At 45.0% G+C, this 15,979-nt stretch overlaps 1 protein-coding gene and 1 long non-coding RNA gene across 3 annotated transcripts in view; one reads left to right on the top strand and one right to left on the bottom strand.

Moving 5' to 3' along the window:
- Positions 1-611: 611 nt before the first annotated feature.
- Positions 612-1,550, bottom strand: LOC122100926. Its single transcript, XR_006146272.1, has 3 exons — positions 1,412-1,550; positions 1,114-1,211; positions 612-648 (listed from the first exon to the last, which is right to left on the bottom strand). It is a non-coding gene; the product is annotated as an uncharacterized LOC122100926 (long non-coding RNA).
- A 134-nt stretch (positions 1,551-1,684) lies between these two features.
- The window catches only part of Ythdc2 (YTH domain containing 2), a 50,577-nt gene continuing 36,282 nt past the window's right edge, over positions 1,685-15,979 (top strand). For both annotated transcript variants that reach the window (XM_042671316.1, XM_042671315.1), the window contains exons 1-6: positions 1,685-2,074; positions 3,895-3,985; positions 8,937-9,133; positions 10,458-10,657; positions 13,714-13,880; positions 15,187-15,289. In XM_042671316.1, the coding sequence (XP_042527250.1) occupies positions 1,897-2,074; positions 3,895-3,985; positions 8,937-9,133; positions 10,458-10,657; positions 13,714-13,880; positions 15,187-15,289 (936 nt within the window). In that variant the 5' untranslated portion in view covers positions 1,685-1,896. The remainder of the gene's footprint in view (positions 2,075-3,894; positions 3,986-8,936; positions 9,134-10,457; positions 10,658-13,713; positions 13,881-15,186; positions 15,290-15,979) is intronic.

The following is a 15,979-nucleotide window of genomic DNA, read 5'->3' as shown; positions in this document are numbered from 1 at the left end:
ATGGGTTGTTTCTAATGTAATTCGTAACCCTGTGACAATCTGACACTCTACCAAGCTTTTAGAAACTGACTAACATGTTGGGAATTAAACAAGCTCTTTAGCTGAAGATGAGCTGTGAATTCCAATTCTTGTAGGTGTTACAGGTGTTCTGTGGTCTGTTTTGCTTTATGGAAAGACGTGTTAGGTTTTTAAAAAGAGTAAGAACAGCACCACACACATGGTATTCAGGTAAGGGGTAGGTTTATTCATCGCTCTGGCTGGCACCAGGCCATGTTGGCCCTCCACGTGGCTGGGAAAGAGAGAGAGCTGAGAAAGAAAGAGAAAAGAACTAACTAGAAAGGAGAGCATCTGGGCCTGGACTAGGCCTTATCTAGGGTATGGGTGGAGAAAGGTGTGGCCACATCAAATTCAGATCTGACCTCAGGGGATACAGATGTGACTTCTTCCAGGTGTGCCAGTTGCCTAGGTAACGAAGGTACTGGGTGGAGACTTTGCTGCCAGGAGGGTGGAGTCTTCTTGCCACCCAGGAGTCCTGGGCCTGAACTCTGGGCCTGGGCGCTGTCCCTCAGCTCTTCAGCTCAAGGCTAGTGCTGTACCACTTGAGCCACAGTGCCACTTCCGGCTTTTTTCTTTTTTGCTTATGTGGTGCTGAGGAATCGAACCCAGGGCCTCATGCATGCGAGGCAAACGCTCTACCACTGAGCCACCTTCCCAGCCGTGTGTGTGTGTGTGTGTGTGTGTGTGTGTGTGTGTGGTTTTAACGCAGGGCTTCACACATTACTAGTCTGACAGCTGACCTCTCATTTGGCTCATATATATATATAATACATATATTTAGTAGTATATATTATGTATCATACGATATGTAATATTTAATATCTACACTATATAATTATGCATAACACGCATTATGTATATAAAAATACATAATACATATGAACAAGATCGCTCCTGGGGAAGACTAGATCTTCAGGAATTAGGGAGGTTGGGATTAGCTATGGGGGGGAGGGAACCCCAGACCTCCCAGTGGGGCTCCCATTAGCTCCCCCCTCCCCTCCCTCCCCCCTCCCTTCCCCTCCCCCCCCCCCCCGCCCGGCCTCCGGGACGCCCCACCTGGGTCCACCCCCTGGCCGAGGGCTGGCTCAGGGTCCGTCACGCCCCACGGGTCTGCGCGGCCAGCGAAAACGTCCACGGGTCCAGTCGGCGGGAACCTGGAAACGTCAGGCGAAGAAGGAGTAAAGCCGCGTCCGCGCCGCGTCCCCCGCGAAGGCGGCCCGGCCGGGGTGCAAGTCCCCGGCCGTCCCGAGCGGAACGGGAATCCCCGGGCCGCCGCGCGCCGGGCCGGACGGGCTTCGCGCGCCCCCCGCCGGCCGGGCCCGCGCGGCTCCCCCCCCCCCGACGCCGGGCGCACCGCGGGGAGCCCCCCGTGTTGAAGGAAGAGGGGTGTGAGGTGAGCGGCGTGTGCAGGGCGAGGCCGGACGCGAGAAGGAGAGCGACACCCGAGCGGCACCCGCCGAGCGCCTGACGGGGACTTCCGGGCGAGCAGCGAGGCGGAGCCCGGACCCAGCCGCACGCGGCCGACGCGCTGACGTCACGGCGCCGACGTCTCCTTCGCCTACTCCCCTCACCCCCACCCCAGGCGGGCGGGACGTCCCCGCGCATGCGCACTCCGGGCCTCGCCGGGACGGCTTCGGTGGCGCGCCGCTCGCCGTCCGCCGCGTCTGCTGAGGCGAGCGAGGGCTGTTTGGTGACGCCGAGCGGCCGCGGCCTTCGCCCCGCCCGAGGCGCCCCGTTCACCCCCCCCTCCCACACAGCCCCTCGTCCCGGTCCCCGGTTCCCCGTCCGCCCACCGCAGGCCTGGCGGCGTCGGCGCGGGGCGAGCATCTCCTCAGGGCCATGTCGAGGCCCAGCAGCGTCTCCCCGCGGCCGCCGGCCCCGGGCGCGGGCGGCCCGGCCTCGGGGGGTCCCGGGGGCGGCGGCCGGGCCAAGGGACTCAAGGACATTCGTATCGACGAGGAGGTGAAGATCGCCGTGAACATCGCCCTGGAGCGCTTCCGATACGGGGACCAGCGAGGTGGGGGTGTGCGGCGGGGCCGGGGCCGGGGTCGGGGCCGGGGTCGGGGCCGGGGCCGGGGCCGGGGTCGGGGTCGGGGTCGGGGCCGGGGCCGGGGCCGGGCTGGGGCCGGGGTCGGGGCCGGGCTGGGGCCGGGGCCGGGGCCGGGCTGGGGCCGGGGCCGGGGTCGGGGTCGGGGCCGGGGTCGGGCTGGGGCCGGGGCCGGGCTGGGGCCGGGGTCGGGGTCGGGGCCGGGGTCGGGGCCGGGGCCGGGGCCGGGGTCGGGGCCGGGGTCGGGCTGGGGCCGGGGCCGGGCTGGGGTCGGGGCCGGGGTCGGGCCGGGGCCGGGGTCGGGGTCGGGGCCGGGGTCGGGCTGGGGCCGGGGTCGGGCTGGGGCCGGGGTCGGGCTGGGGCCGGGGTCGGGGTCGGGGCCGGGGTCGGGCTGGGGCCGGGGTCGGGCTGGGGCCGGGGTCGGGGTCGGGGCCGGGGTCGGGGCCGGGGCCGGGGCCGGGGTCGGGGCCGGGGTCGGGCTGGGGCCGGGGCCGGGCTGGGGCCGGGGCCGGGGTCGGGGCCGGGGCCGGGGCCGGGGTCGGGCTGGGGCCGGGGTCGGGGCCGGGGCCGGGGTCGGGGCCGGGGTCGGGGCCGGGGTCGGGGCCGGGGTCGGGGCCGGGGTGCGGGGCCGGGGCCGGGGTCGGGGCCGGGGCCGGGGTCGGGGCTGGGGCCGGGGTCGGGGCCGGGGCCGGGGTCGGGGCCGGGGTCGGGGCCGGGGTCGGGGCCGGGGCCGGGGTCGGGGTGCGGGGCCGGGGCCGGGGCCGGGGTCGGGGCCGGGGTCGGGGTCGGGGCCGGGGCCGGGGTCGGGGTCGGGCTGGGGTCGGGCCGGGGTCGGGGCCGGGGTCGGGCTGGGGCCGGGGCCGGGCTGGGGCCGGGGTCGGGGTCGGGGCCGGGGTCGGGGTCGGGGCCGGGGTCGGGGTCGGGGTCGGGGCCGGGGCCGGGCTGGGGTCGGGGCCGGGGTCGGGGTCGGGGTCGGGGCCGGGGCCGGGCTGGGGTCGGGGTCGGGGCCGGGGCCGGGGCCGGGCTGGGGTCGGGCTGGGGTCGGGGCCGGGGTCGGGGCCGGGGCCGGGCTGGGGTCGGGGTCGGGGTCGGGGCCGGGGCCGGGGCCGGGGTCGGGGTCGGGCTGGGGTCGGGCCGGGGCCGGGGCCGGGGTCGGGGCCGGGGTCGGGGTCGGGGCCGGGGCCGGGGTCGGGGTCGGGCTGGGGTCGGGGCCGGGGCCGGGGTCGGGGCCGGGGCGGGGGGCGGGGGTGGGGTAGTGTGTGTGTGTGGGACCAGACCCAGTCTGTCTGTCCCCACTTGCTCACTCGCCTTAATGCAGGACTTAAGAGTCCAGGACAAATGAGAAGAATCATTTTTGGTGAAATTAGTTTAATACATAGTTTAAAAAACGAATATGAATTCTGGTAGCCACTGGGGTAGTTATTAACGTTTACTCTTCACACAAAGTGTAAGTTTGATTGCTTATATACGCATATAGGTTACTTGTTTTGTATTTATATTTGCTTTACTTGCAAGAAAATTGTCCGCTAGGGCTGGGAAGGGGCTCAGTGGTAGAGTGCTTGCCTTGCATGCCTGAGGCCCTGGGTTCGATTCCTCAACACCACATAAGCAAAAAGTAAAAAGCCGGAAGTGGCGCTGTGGCTCAAGTGGTAGAGCGCTAGCCTTGAGCTGAAGAGCTGAGGGACAGTGCCCAAGCCCTGAGTTCAGGCCCCACAACGGACCCCCAAAAAAATAAGATTAAAAAAAAAGAAAATTGTCCACTAATATTACTCTTCTTTTCCCCCATGTAGAAATGGAATTTCCCTCTTCTTTGACTAGTACTGAAAGAGCCTTTATTCATCGGTTGAGTCAGTCTCTTGGTTTGGTCTCTAAGAGCAAAGGGTAAGCTGATATCTCTAGTTATTTTAAAAATAAATTTTACTTAATTTGTTTTAGAGATTGTCTGCCTGTATGGCACATGCTGGAGCTTACAATCTGCTGGCTCCAGCCTACTGGTGCATTACAGGTGTGCACCACCACACTCATCCTCAAGGGAAGATGTATTTACCAAGAGAAGGATACATGTGACTTAGTACATTTAGTTATTCCCCATTTAGCTCTGCATTTTAAATTACAGTGTGTGTAGATAAACTCAGGTCTTTACCAAGGCCTGAGTTATTTCTTTTTTCTTTTCACCTCTTTCTAGAGAAGGAAGTACAGTTTTCTTTTTGAAACTTAGACTCTGATACAAGACAGATTAACGAGAGGAAAATGTTTGTTAAAAGGTGTATTGCATATAAGCCGAGGGAGGCCAGTGAAGATGAATTCAACCTTGTTTTATAGAGCATCTACTCTTGCAAAACAAAAACAAACATAAAGGCCGCGGAGCTTGTAATTGCTTAGTTACACTGCTAGAAGATAAAGGTGGTTTTAACAAGTTTTGCCTTGCTGGCTTCTCTGGTTCCCTGAGGGTTTATCTAGCAGATGTCTCTGTGTCTAAGCATCAGCCTGCTGTTTTGGCCTGGAGCGGAAGGACGAGAGCTCTTTCTCTGTCTGCTTTTTCACATTTTTCTTTAGTTCAAAATAGCCCTAATGGGAAGAGTACACATCTTGGAGGCATACTCTAAACCCCTTCAAGGTGAGATTTTAAGATGTAAGGAAAAGATAGTTTAAAAGTTGAAGTTGGGCACATTATTTTTGTTTTTGATCAAAACATGTCTTTGAAGAGTGGATTACAAGATAATAAGATCTTGCATATGAATGCCTATTTTTTTTTTTTGGTGTGGTTGTGGGGCCTGAACTCTGGGCCTGGGCACTGTCCCTCAGCTCTTCAGCTCAAGGCTAGCGCTCTACTGCTTGAGCCACAGCACCACTTGTGGCTTTTTTCTTTTTGCTTATGTGGTGCTGAGGAATCGAACTCAGGGCCTCAGGCATGCAAGGCAAGTGCTCTACCACTGAGCCACCTTCCCAGCTCCATGAATGCCTATTATACTGGCTGAAACTGGACTTTAGCTTAGATGCCTGTCACCTAGGTAAATCCTAAAAGAGCAATTAGGTTCCTAACTAGGTTCATCAGGAACCTGGCTCCTGGCTAGGTTCATATGACTCACTCTACTAGATGGGTAAATGCTACACTTGAAAAGGAAAATACTTAAGCCATAATCTTCAAAACATGTTTTGAGGTTCAGGTCTTTCAGAATTTAGAATGGCATCAGGAGTGCCCTTATTGTATGTTACACAGTACTTCTAATAAGGTAGAGGCTTCACCTTTACTTTCATTAATATTTTTTTGGAAAATGTATAAATATTCACACCACATAAAGGCTTAATAACCTCATGTTAATTTAATCAGGCTTTGTTGCCCATGGAGTTGCTGCAAACTTATAAAAAAAGTAACTTCCAAGCCAGGTGCTGGTGGTGACTCAAATCTGTAATCTTAGCTACTCAAGAAGCTGAGATCTGAGGAGCACGGTTCCAAGCCAGCCCAGGGAAGGAAAGTCTGTGAGACTTAAAAAAAAAAAAATGAGAAATGGAGCTGTGACTCAAAGTGGTAGAACACTAGCCTTGAGAGAAAAAGCTTAGGGACAGCACCCAGGCCCTAAATTCAAGCCCCATAACCAACACCAAAAAATAAAAACAATTTCCAGTTTTCAGAGCTGTTTGAATTTCAGAGTTGCTGATAAGTTTGGGGCTTGCGTTAGAAAACAAGCTTCTATGTAGTTACATCATTTCTATGGCTAAGTGATAGTTTTAAATTCTAAATAGCACTGTTTATGATGGCTAGCAATTATTCATAAAAAAGCAGCCTGTTTGTACAGACTACCTGTATTTCTATTCAATAGCATGGTCATTTGAAAGGTGATCCAGAATGGAGAAACATCTGAGAAAGGAGAGAGAAAGAGAAAAGGTACCAGGACAAGAAAGGCAACTGAGGAACCCTTTTATTTCAATACAGTATCTCAACATGTAGCCCAAAGTGGTCTGAAACTTGCCATTTGCCTGTCTCAGCCTCCTGAGTGCTAGGACTGTGGAGAGAGAGAGAGAGAGAGAGAGAGAGAGAGAGAGAGAGAGAGTGTGTATTTACAGTTCTAAGAATTGAATCCAGGGCCTCATCTACACTAAGTAAACACTCTTAACAGTGAATCACACCCAGCTCAGGGAATGAGTTAACACTGAAGAGCAGGAGGTGAGGTAGAAGGAAGGAAACACTGAGGGAAACAGTGTCACTTGCTTACTCAGTTCCTCATGCCTAAAATCTTCAGGCAGAGACTTCTTAGATTTCTTAGTTCATTCCTTTTCATTTTGAGCAAACTTTGTACAGTGTTTATTTAGTAGCCATTGATTTTTCAAATGTTTTGTTTTTGCAGAAAGCTAACTTTGAATTTACTTTTTTGGTCAGATGTGGGGCTCGAACTTGGGACTTGGGTACTATTCCTGAGAGTTTTTGCTCATTGCCAGCGCTCTACCATTTTGAGCAACAGCACCACTTCCAGTTTTTTGGTGGTTATTTGGAGATAAGAGTCTCAAGGACTTTCCTGCCCAAGCTGGCTTTGGACAGTAATGTTTGGCCTCCTGAGTTGCGTGAGCCACAGGCGCCTTGTGAATTATTTTATATTTATCCACTATGTTAGGTAGTGTAATCTGTGTTAGGAAGCATTCATTTTAACACATAATTTTGATTGTTATGTTATTGAGGAAGGAGTATGTTTTACTCAGTTTTCTAATTCTAGTTTCTTCTGTAGTGTCTGGCGTATCTTAGGTGCTCAATTACTACACTGCATATCATTGAATGAGTGAAAGAAAATTAGCTAAAGGTGTAATACGGCAAAACCTTCTGTAGCTGGTAGATACATTGGAAAGGTACAGGGTTTTTTTAAACCAGGGTGTAGTAGTATAGAATTTAAAATATTTTTATCATGTAACCAGGTAGTTGAGAAATTATTAGTAGATGAACACTAGCCTCCTGAATTAGGCTCCATCCAGCACTTACTTCAACATACTTCATATCTCTTGCAGTTCACATCTTTTGAACAACACATGAAGGGATGAGTAATTGACTGTAATGCATAGTTTCAGAACTTGCAGAGAGGTCTCTGGGAAAAGCATGTTCGAAAACATTGCTGGAATCCAAATTTTGATTTTCATATGGAAGTAACTGAAATTTTTAGGTTAAAATTTATAGTGTGTGTGTACAAGTGTGTGTGTGTATATGTGCAAATGTACGTCTATGTGTGCTAGTATGCTTCTCTACCACTTGACTCACACAGTTCTAAAATTTAATCATTTAAAAAATTGTTTTAAAATCATCATTAAGCACTCAAGGAGTACCTGATCACTGAAAATTTACACTTTATTATAAAGTAGTATTCAGTAAGAGATTTCTGGAAAAAAAAAAACTTGGTAAAATGAAAGCCTCACCTGGAAGCATCATTAATCAAAATGGTGTAGGTTAATCTGTAGTTTAATATTCTAAGAGAAGACGAAATTGTTGGCAAAAATTTAAATTAATGAAAACCAAGGAAATGATAAAGTACATGTAATTTTATGGCATTTGTATTTCTGTTGCTCATTTCTGTAATAAGATAGTGCCATTCACAAATGGTCAATGTTTTTTACAACTTTTAAGGATGACTTTTTTCCTTGATTATAATTACAAGCTTTTTCCTGTTTGTAGCACACTCTTGCAGTCCGTTCAGTCTTAACCATGTGAATAATCACTTGAGCTAGGTGGCTCTGAGCTATGAGTTTGTTTATAGTCCCATGTTACTAAGCATTAGGCCTGGGATTCAAACCCAGGCCTGTGTGCCTTCAGAGCAGGAGCTCCTAATCACTATCCACATCACATTTGGGGACTTCACTGTGTAATATTTTCCCTAATACTCTTAGAACTACAGAAGTACTAAGAGGAACTGTCAGTTGAAGATTAGTTGAAGAAACAGAATTCCAGGAAATAACGTTCTTGAACAGTGTTAGATCATCATTACCTTATAATTGAAGGATAGAGCCAGAAGCTGTGAACATTGTATTTTATTAAAATAATGTGTATTGAGGGGCTGGGAAGGTGGCTCAGTGGTAGAGCGCTTGCCTTGCGTGCATGAGGCCCTAGGTTCGATTCCTCAGCACCACATAAGCAGAAAGAAAAAAGCTGGAAGTAGCACTGTGGTTCAAGTGGTAGAGTGCTAGCCTTGAGCTGAAGAGCTGAGAGACAGCGCCCAGGCCCAGAGTTCAGGCCCCACAACTGGACCCCCCCCCCAAAAAAAAAAAATGTGTATTGATATAGTTAGCATTTCTTCTGTGTTACTCATTTCTCTCAACAGGTTTTCATGGGAGCAGGTCATTTCCCACATACTGGAAGCGTTCAGTGGGACATAGTCATTTGAACTGTCAGCCACAGATTTCATTATCATTTTTAGGTTCTTTTGTTCAAATTTTTCCCTCTCTGTGCTTCGTAGCGTATGTTAACTGGTGATGTTTCATCTAAATGTTTACCATTTGTGAATGGCATTATCATATTATAGAAATGAGCAACAAATACAAATGCCATAAAAATTACATGTACTTTATAATTTCCCTGATTTTCATTAGGTTTAAATTTTTGTCAACAATAGGTACTTAACACTTGTGGGTAAGTGTTTTTTTTGTTTTTTGTTTTGTAGCATTTTCAAATTTCAATTGAAAATAATCTTGTGGCCACTTGAACTCCAGATCTGTCCTTACTGAGCTCTTAGGGATTTCTCAAGCCATTTTGGTCTTTCTTTCCCATTGTTTTGCTTGAGACATAATTTCTAAGTGGGTATATGTCATATGTGCATGAGTTGACTGTAGTAAATAAATGGTTTTTATTAATATTTAGAAAGGGAGCAAATAGATACCTAACTGTGAAGAAGAAAGACGGATCAGAAACAGCTCATGCAGTGATGACCTGTAATTTGACTCATAATACAAAACACGCTGTTAGGAGCCTAATTCAGAGATTTCCTGTCACCAATAAAGAGCGTACTGAACTTCTGCCTAAAACAGAAAGAGGAAATGTGTTTGCAGTTGAAGCTGGTATGTATGCCCTGGGAGTTACCTTATTTTTGTATTTGATGACTTTTCCATTTTAGATGTTAAAAACTAAAAGTTTTTATAGTTTGTTAGAAATAACTAAAGGTGGTGAAAAGTATGAAACAAAATGCAGAGTTAAGGCATGTCATGGAGTTGAGCCAAGTTTACTCTTAAGTGTTATTATAGTATTAGCTATTAGCTAGGGGACATGCTGACCTCTGTAAAGGGCCTCATAACAACCTTTGCATGCTAAGAACTTCCTAAATTTCAAAGATGATGAAACTGTAGCTCAAAGGAGTTAAATAATTTAAGGTCACTCAACCAGCCAGTGAACTTCAGAGCTGGGATTGATTCAAAGTCTAGGCTTCCCGAAATTATGCTGCTGCGATGCCATAGTGACCAGGAGTTTGATGGGGAGGCTTAGCTTCTACTAAGGGATGGGGCAGAATTGTCAGTGCATTAAATTTCTCAGATTTATAGTTTTAGAAAGAAGTTATTTGGAAGAATTACTTCCAAGTGAGAAAGTTTATCTTATTGAAATGGTAGTCATAAATTCATTGATGGTCACTTCTCCAGCATCTGTGTTGTGTAGCAAATACATGGTGAAGAGACTGAATTTGTCTAGTTTTTATTTTTATTTTTTAGCTTGTATTTATTTGGTGGTGCTGAGGATTGAACTCAGGGTCATATGCATGCAAGGCTGGTGCTTTATCACCTAGCTACATCCCCCCGCTTTGAAGAGCTTGTTCTAAATACAAGCATAGAAAAATATTCTGATTTGTCTAGAGAATTAAAAAAAAAAAATAAAAACCAACCAAAAACTTCTTCCTGCCTGCTTAGTTAAATGTAGCTAAATGCTCAATTAGGAAATTCACTAAGCATTACAACCTTGTATTTACACATATTATTCTGTTATTCTGTTTAATCATTTAATCATGATGTGTAACCTTAGTTAACTTTTGTAATGCTGTTTCACATTGTATGTAATGTATTTTAAGTATGATGAACATTATTTACTATTTCAAAGTTTTAATTTTTTGTGAGTGAGAGAAACTTAGAGCAAACCTGAAAATGATTTAGATTGTCAACACTTTTCTTTCTAATGGTTATTGAATTATTAACTTTTGTTCGCTATGCATAAGGAATACTCTTGAGGTGTTTGCTTTGTATTCAATCCTAGTGACATTTATAGTGCATGCTGTGGTGCACAGCTGGGTAGAAGTTTGCTAACTGTAGACTGGATTACATAGAAGCTACTTACCTTTGTTCTCAGCACTTCTTTTTCACTGTGGATCATGAATGTTTTCTTTTTTATTCCTTTTCAAAGAAAACAGAGAAATGAGCAAGACGAGCGGGCGACTCAACAATGGCATACCTCAAGTTCCAGTAAAAAGAGGAGAATCAGAATTTGATGCATTCAGGCAGTCTTTGCCAGTGTTTGAGAAACAAGAAGAGATTGTTAACATAATTAAGGAAAATAAAGTAGTTTTGATTGTAGGAGAAACTGGGTCAGGAAAGACCACACAGGTTTGTTCTTGGTTGTTTTCAAGAAGAAAATTTGTCCCATGTTGTAGTTTTACACCAGAGTTAGGCTATGGATTTTTTTTTTTTTGTCAATCATGGGGCTTGAACTCTGGGCCTGGGCGCTGTCCCTCAGCTCTTCAGCTCAAGGTTAGTGCTCTACCGCTTGAGCTACAGCGCCACTTCCAGTTTTCTGGTGGTTTATTGGAGACAAGAGTCTCACGGTTTGAACCATGATCCTCAGATCTCAGCCTCCTGAGTAGCTAGGATTACAGGCGTGTGCCACCAGCGCCTGGCTACGACGCATGTTTAAAAAATTTCTGGTTATTCTACTGGTTATTTCAGAAATAAATTATTATTAGAAGTATATTTAGAGAATCTGTAGAAAGCAGCTGTTTTTAAATTATTTATTTTTTTTGTCAGTTGTGGGGCCTGAACTCTGGGCCTGGCACTGTCCCTCAGCTCTTCAGCTCAGGGCTAGTACTCTACTACTTGAGCCACGGTGCCACTTCCGGCTTTTTCTGCTTAGGTGGTGCTGGGGAATTGAACCCAGGGCCTTATGCATGCAAGGCCAATACTCTACCACTGAGCCACCTTCCCAGCCCATTAATTATTTGTTTTTTAATTGGCACATTTGTACTTTAGTGAGACAGAGGGGCAGGTGCCCTTTGTAAGTCCTTTGGTGTCAAGGGAGGCATTTGGGAACCTTGCATCCAAATTCCAGTTTCCCCACTGATGACTGTGAAGGTTTAAGGGGATTTGTAACTCTGAGCCAGAGTTTCACTCTTGTAGATTCAGTGCCTCCCATAGTGTAGTAATGAGCACCTGAAGTTAAGACTCACTCAAATACTGAAAGTTAACCAAATTCTAATATGCAATAAAAAATTTAAAAATCATAGCATTTTGCTTTTAATGTTAAGAAATTAAGTAATACTTGCATTTCATTATATAAAACATCATGGAACATATTATATAGGAAGGGAGAAATGGAGTTAGTATTCTGTTAATTCTCTTCCTGCATTATTGTTAGAAACCTGCAATATGTTTTTTAGTTGTTGAGCGACAAAGTGTGTGTATTGTTGTGTTCTCTTTTCATCAAGAGAACACAGGCACACATATGTGCATCTGGTAATAAACATAGATAATGACATTTGCTTTTATTTTTTCATCTAGCCAAAATTAGATATTTTTCTATGCCGGTACTTAGAGGCTTACCTCATCTTAAAAATAGCTGCATGTTTTCCCAAACAGAATGATAAAAAGTGACAGTTTTACTGTGCGTTAAGTTTTACAAGGGCTGTATTATTCCAGCCTCTTCATAACCTCAAAACAAGTAGATTTTCATCCTCTCTTTTTACAGATAAGAAATAAGAACTGAAGTGTCCAGATGTTACCTGCCCTGGCGCAGAGTAGGAACCTTACTCTCCTTGTTTCCTAACATTTATTTGCTTTTCTGGGAAGATAAATTTCTAGAAGTGCAGATGCCATGTTAAGGATATTGTAGTTAGTAATATATTAAAACACTATTAAATGTTCCTGTGTCTCTTAAGACTTGAGCAAGATGGGCATTGTGCTTATAGTAACTTTTGCAAGCTAAGAACTTCCTGTATTTCAAACGAAGAAACTAGCTCAGAGGAGTTAAATATACACACCACACGCCACACACACATACACATACACACATTCACAGTCTTCCTGCCTCAGCTTCGTGAATGCTGGGAGTACAGGTGTGTGCTATACTATGCCTGGTGTGTGTTTCCTATTTATATCCTTTTTTTTGTTTTAATCATTTTGAATTAATTTTTTAGAATACTTTGTGTTATGCATCTATGTCTATTGTCTATTAAATATTTAAAAATAATTTCTAATCTTCTAAATTTTTCTTATGGTATTTTGTTTAGTAGTTTAACATTCTTATTTAGTCATACTTTTTTAAGGTTTTTAAAGTTTTTTTTTTTAAGGTTTTTAAAGTTTTTTTTAAGGTTTTTGGGAAGGAGAGCATTTTCTACTTGGACATTAAAAGTAATGTTTTCCTATAAATATTCTATTCTAATACTTTTTTTGTTTTTTTGTTTTTTTTTATTGTAAAGATACTATACAGAGGGTTACAGTTACATGAGTGAGGTAATGAGTACACTTCCTCTTGAACATTGTTACCCCCTCCATTGTTTTCCCCCTACCATCCCCTCCCTCCCTCTCTAATACTTTTATTTAAAACATTTCTTAGGAATTTCATTGTATTCATATCAAGTAGAAATCTTTATTCTTTGTCAGTATTTGTTGAAATACATCTTTTATGTAAAAACCCTTTGCCCCCTGATTTAGTATTCCATTTGTGATAATGTTTTTATTATACCTGGGTCTGTTTTTGGAGTTTTTGTTCATGTATCTTTAAGCTCATCCTTTCTGCTAGCTCCAGGATGCCACTTGTTACTTAATGTAGCTTATGGTGTTTCATTATTTTTTTTTTTTTTCATTATTTTTTTACTTTTTCCAGCAGACACAGGGTTTGCCGTACACATCTGTTCTATCTACCTTCAGCTATCACCACCACTCCACCGGTGGTGAGAGTTCATTAAATAATAGCATCCTTACAGATCCTTCCCTCGTGTCCCTGCATGCAGGGACATGTTGTTATGACACTGATGTCATAACTTACAGCCATGCACACATAGGATACATACGTAATCATATAATCACATACTATCACTATTCTGAGCAAGCTTACATCTTAGGTCAATTGAGGAAAAGAAAAATAAATTTTTGCATTAATCTATTCCTTGTTTTATGTTTCCTCTGAAGATCAGAGTTTCTGGCCTATTTTATTTTCCTGCAATGCATATATATATATATATATTTTTTTTTTTTAAATTTCTTTTTATTATAAAGATACTGTACAGAGGGGTTCTGCAAAGTATATTTACTGGCAACAAATTTCCTCAATTTTTGTTTATTTGAGAACTTTTTTGGTTCTAACAGTTTCTCAGTTGATTCATTTGGATTTCTCTGGCAATGAAAAAAAATGCATGGCATTTTATAATATTTTAAAACTTTCATTTCAGATTCCTCAGTTCCTCTTAGATGACTGCTTTAAAAATGGAATCCCCTGCCGCATATTTTGTACACAGCCAAGACGATTAGCAGCCATTGCTGTGGCTGAAAGAGTTGCTGCCGAGAGAAGGGAAAGAATTGGTCAAACAATTGGTTATCAGATCCGATTAGAAAGCAGGTAAAGGCAGTCCTCCTTCTCATGCTCAGAAAAGACTTAAGTATGTACATGTCATTAAAAACTAAGGATATGTTACTTGAAAAAGAAAAAAAAGAAGCCGGGCGCTGGTGGCTCACGCCTGTAATCCTAGCTACTCAGGAGGCTGAGATCTGAGGATCGCGGTTCAAAGCCAGCCTGGGCAAGAAAGACCGTGAGACTCCTATCTCCAGTAAACCACCAGAAAACCGGAAGTGGCACTGTACCTCAAGTGGTAGAGCGCTCGCCTTGAGCTGAAGAGCTGAGGGACAGCGCCCAGGCCCAGAGTTCAAGCCCCACGACCGACAAAAAAGAAAAAAAAGATTTTGTACTGGTCCTAGGACTAGACTCAAGGCTAGCACTTGACCCACAGCTCCGCTTCTGCATCTTTTGATGTTTATTTGGAGATGTTTCACAGACTTTCCTGCCCAGTCTGGCTTCACACTGTGGTCAGCCTCCTGAGTTGCTAGGATTACATGAGTGCCCAGCATGTTAGTTGAAAATTAAATGATCACTTTGTACCAGGATGTTGACATCATGTCTGAACTTGGTGAGGTATAGAAAAAATAGTTTGACAAACAGTTTGGACCAGATGTGCAAACCCCATTTCATAGTGTGATCATGTGTACAAGTTATTTCACCTTGCTGAGACTCTGTTTCCCCTGCAAAATGAAGCTAATTCGGCACCTAGAACATGGGTTTGGTGTTAATGCATATAGTAAGAACTCAAATGTTTGTGACTGGATTTTAACGTCATTGATCCAGATTGAATATTGTCCCTTTATCACCAGTTGTGCATCCGATTTTAGAGGTGTTCAGAAATTGGGATATTTGTATCAACTGTACCGATTAAGCGTCTATAATCAGAAATGTACGAAACCCAATACTTCCTGAATAATTTAGATTTGAGGCCTTCTGCTTAAGAATGCTCAGCCTCCAGTAGGACACAGGGCACCTCTTGACAAATACTATTTATTTGTCTTCATTAGTGATTCTAAAAGTTGGTTCAGTTTGTGATACATTCTTTTCCCCAAGTAAGAAGTACTTAAGGTTGTTTTTCAACCTGAGTTTTTTTTTTTTCAAATGTGTATATTACTTAGTTAATAAGACAGTTACTCATAACGAAGTTGTGAGATTACCATGTAGAAACTGTGTACTTCATATAACTTTCCTAATAAGCCATCATACCATTACTAATATTTATTAAACTGCACCTAAGACCAGCAGGTAAAGCAGTTTTTAATCTCCTAGAAGATTGGTAATTGTGCACTGTGTTTGTTGTCTTACAAAGGGTTTCTCCAAAGACACTGCTGACATTTTGCACAAATGGGGTGCTGCTTCGCACATTGATGGCCGGGGACAGCACCTTGTCAACAGTGACCCACGTGATTGTGGTAAGAGTGCCCCTGAGTTTGCCACAGGCTGCTCACATCGTTGAAGTGAAATCCTTAGTTGCGTTTTTAGAATAGGGTCAAAATGAGAAGTAATTCATTGTTCTGGACAGCCTATTCTCATCAACTTATTTTTTGTCTGTAACTACTAGAAATAAGTATTTTGTATTAAATATTCTTCAAGTTTTATGGGGAAAAAATAAGACATGGGAAAAATATCCATTTTATATGTAGAAGGTTCTATTTTTTTCCATCTCTAAAGGTACTCAGTCCTTCCTTTAATATGTATTTTCCTTATATGGTAAGTTGGCTAAATTAGCTCTTGATTAAATAAGATTATGAATGTTGATGAATAAGATTAAATTATATAAGCTTTTAATAAGCACCAGTTGGAAACTTAAGCCAGAAGATGCACTTGACTTCCAATGATAACAGTAGCATGTGTGTATATATGTGTGTGTGTGTGTGTGTGTGTGTGTGTGTGTGTGTGTGTGTGTGTGTGTGTGTGTGTGTGTGTGTGTGTGTGTGTGTGTGTGTGTATATATATACATATATATATATATATACACATATATACTTTTTTTTTTTTAGGGTCCAGTCGTGGGGCCTGAACTCTGGGCCTGGTCCCTCAGCTCTTCAGTTCAAGGCTAGCGCTCTACCACTTGAGCCACAATGCCACTTCCAGTTTTTTTC

Source organism: Dipodomys spectabilis, unplaced genomic scaffold (assembly GCF_019054845.1).
Source record: "Dipodomys spectabilis isolate Male_0828 unplaced genomic scaffold, ASM1905484v1 ptg000611l, whole genome shotgun sequence".
NCBI classification, from domain to species: Eukaryota; Metazoa; Chordata; class Mammalia; order Rodentia; family Heteromyidae; genus Dipodomys; species Dipodomys spectabilis.
The sequence above is the reverse complement of the archived record's forward strand: the minus strand, read 5'-3'. Positions and strand labels throughout refer to the sequence as shown.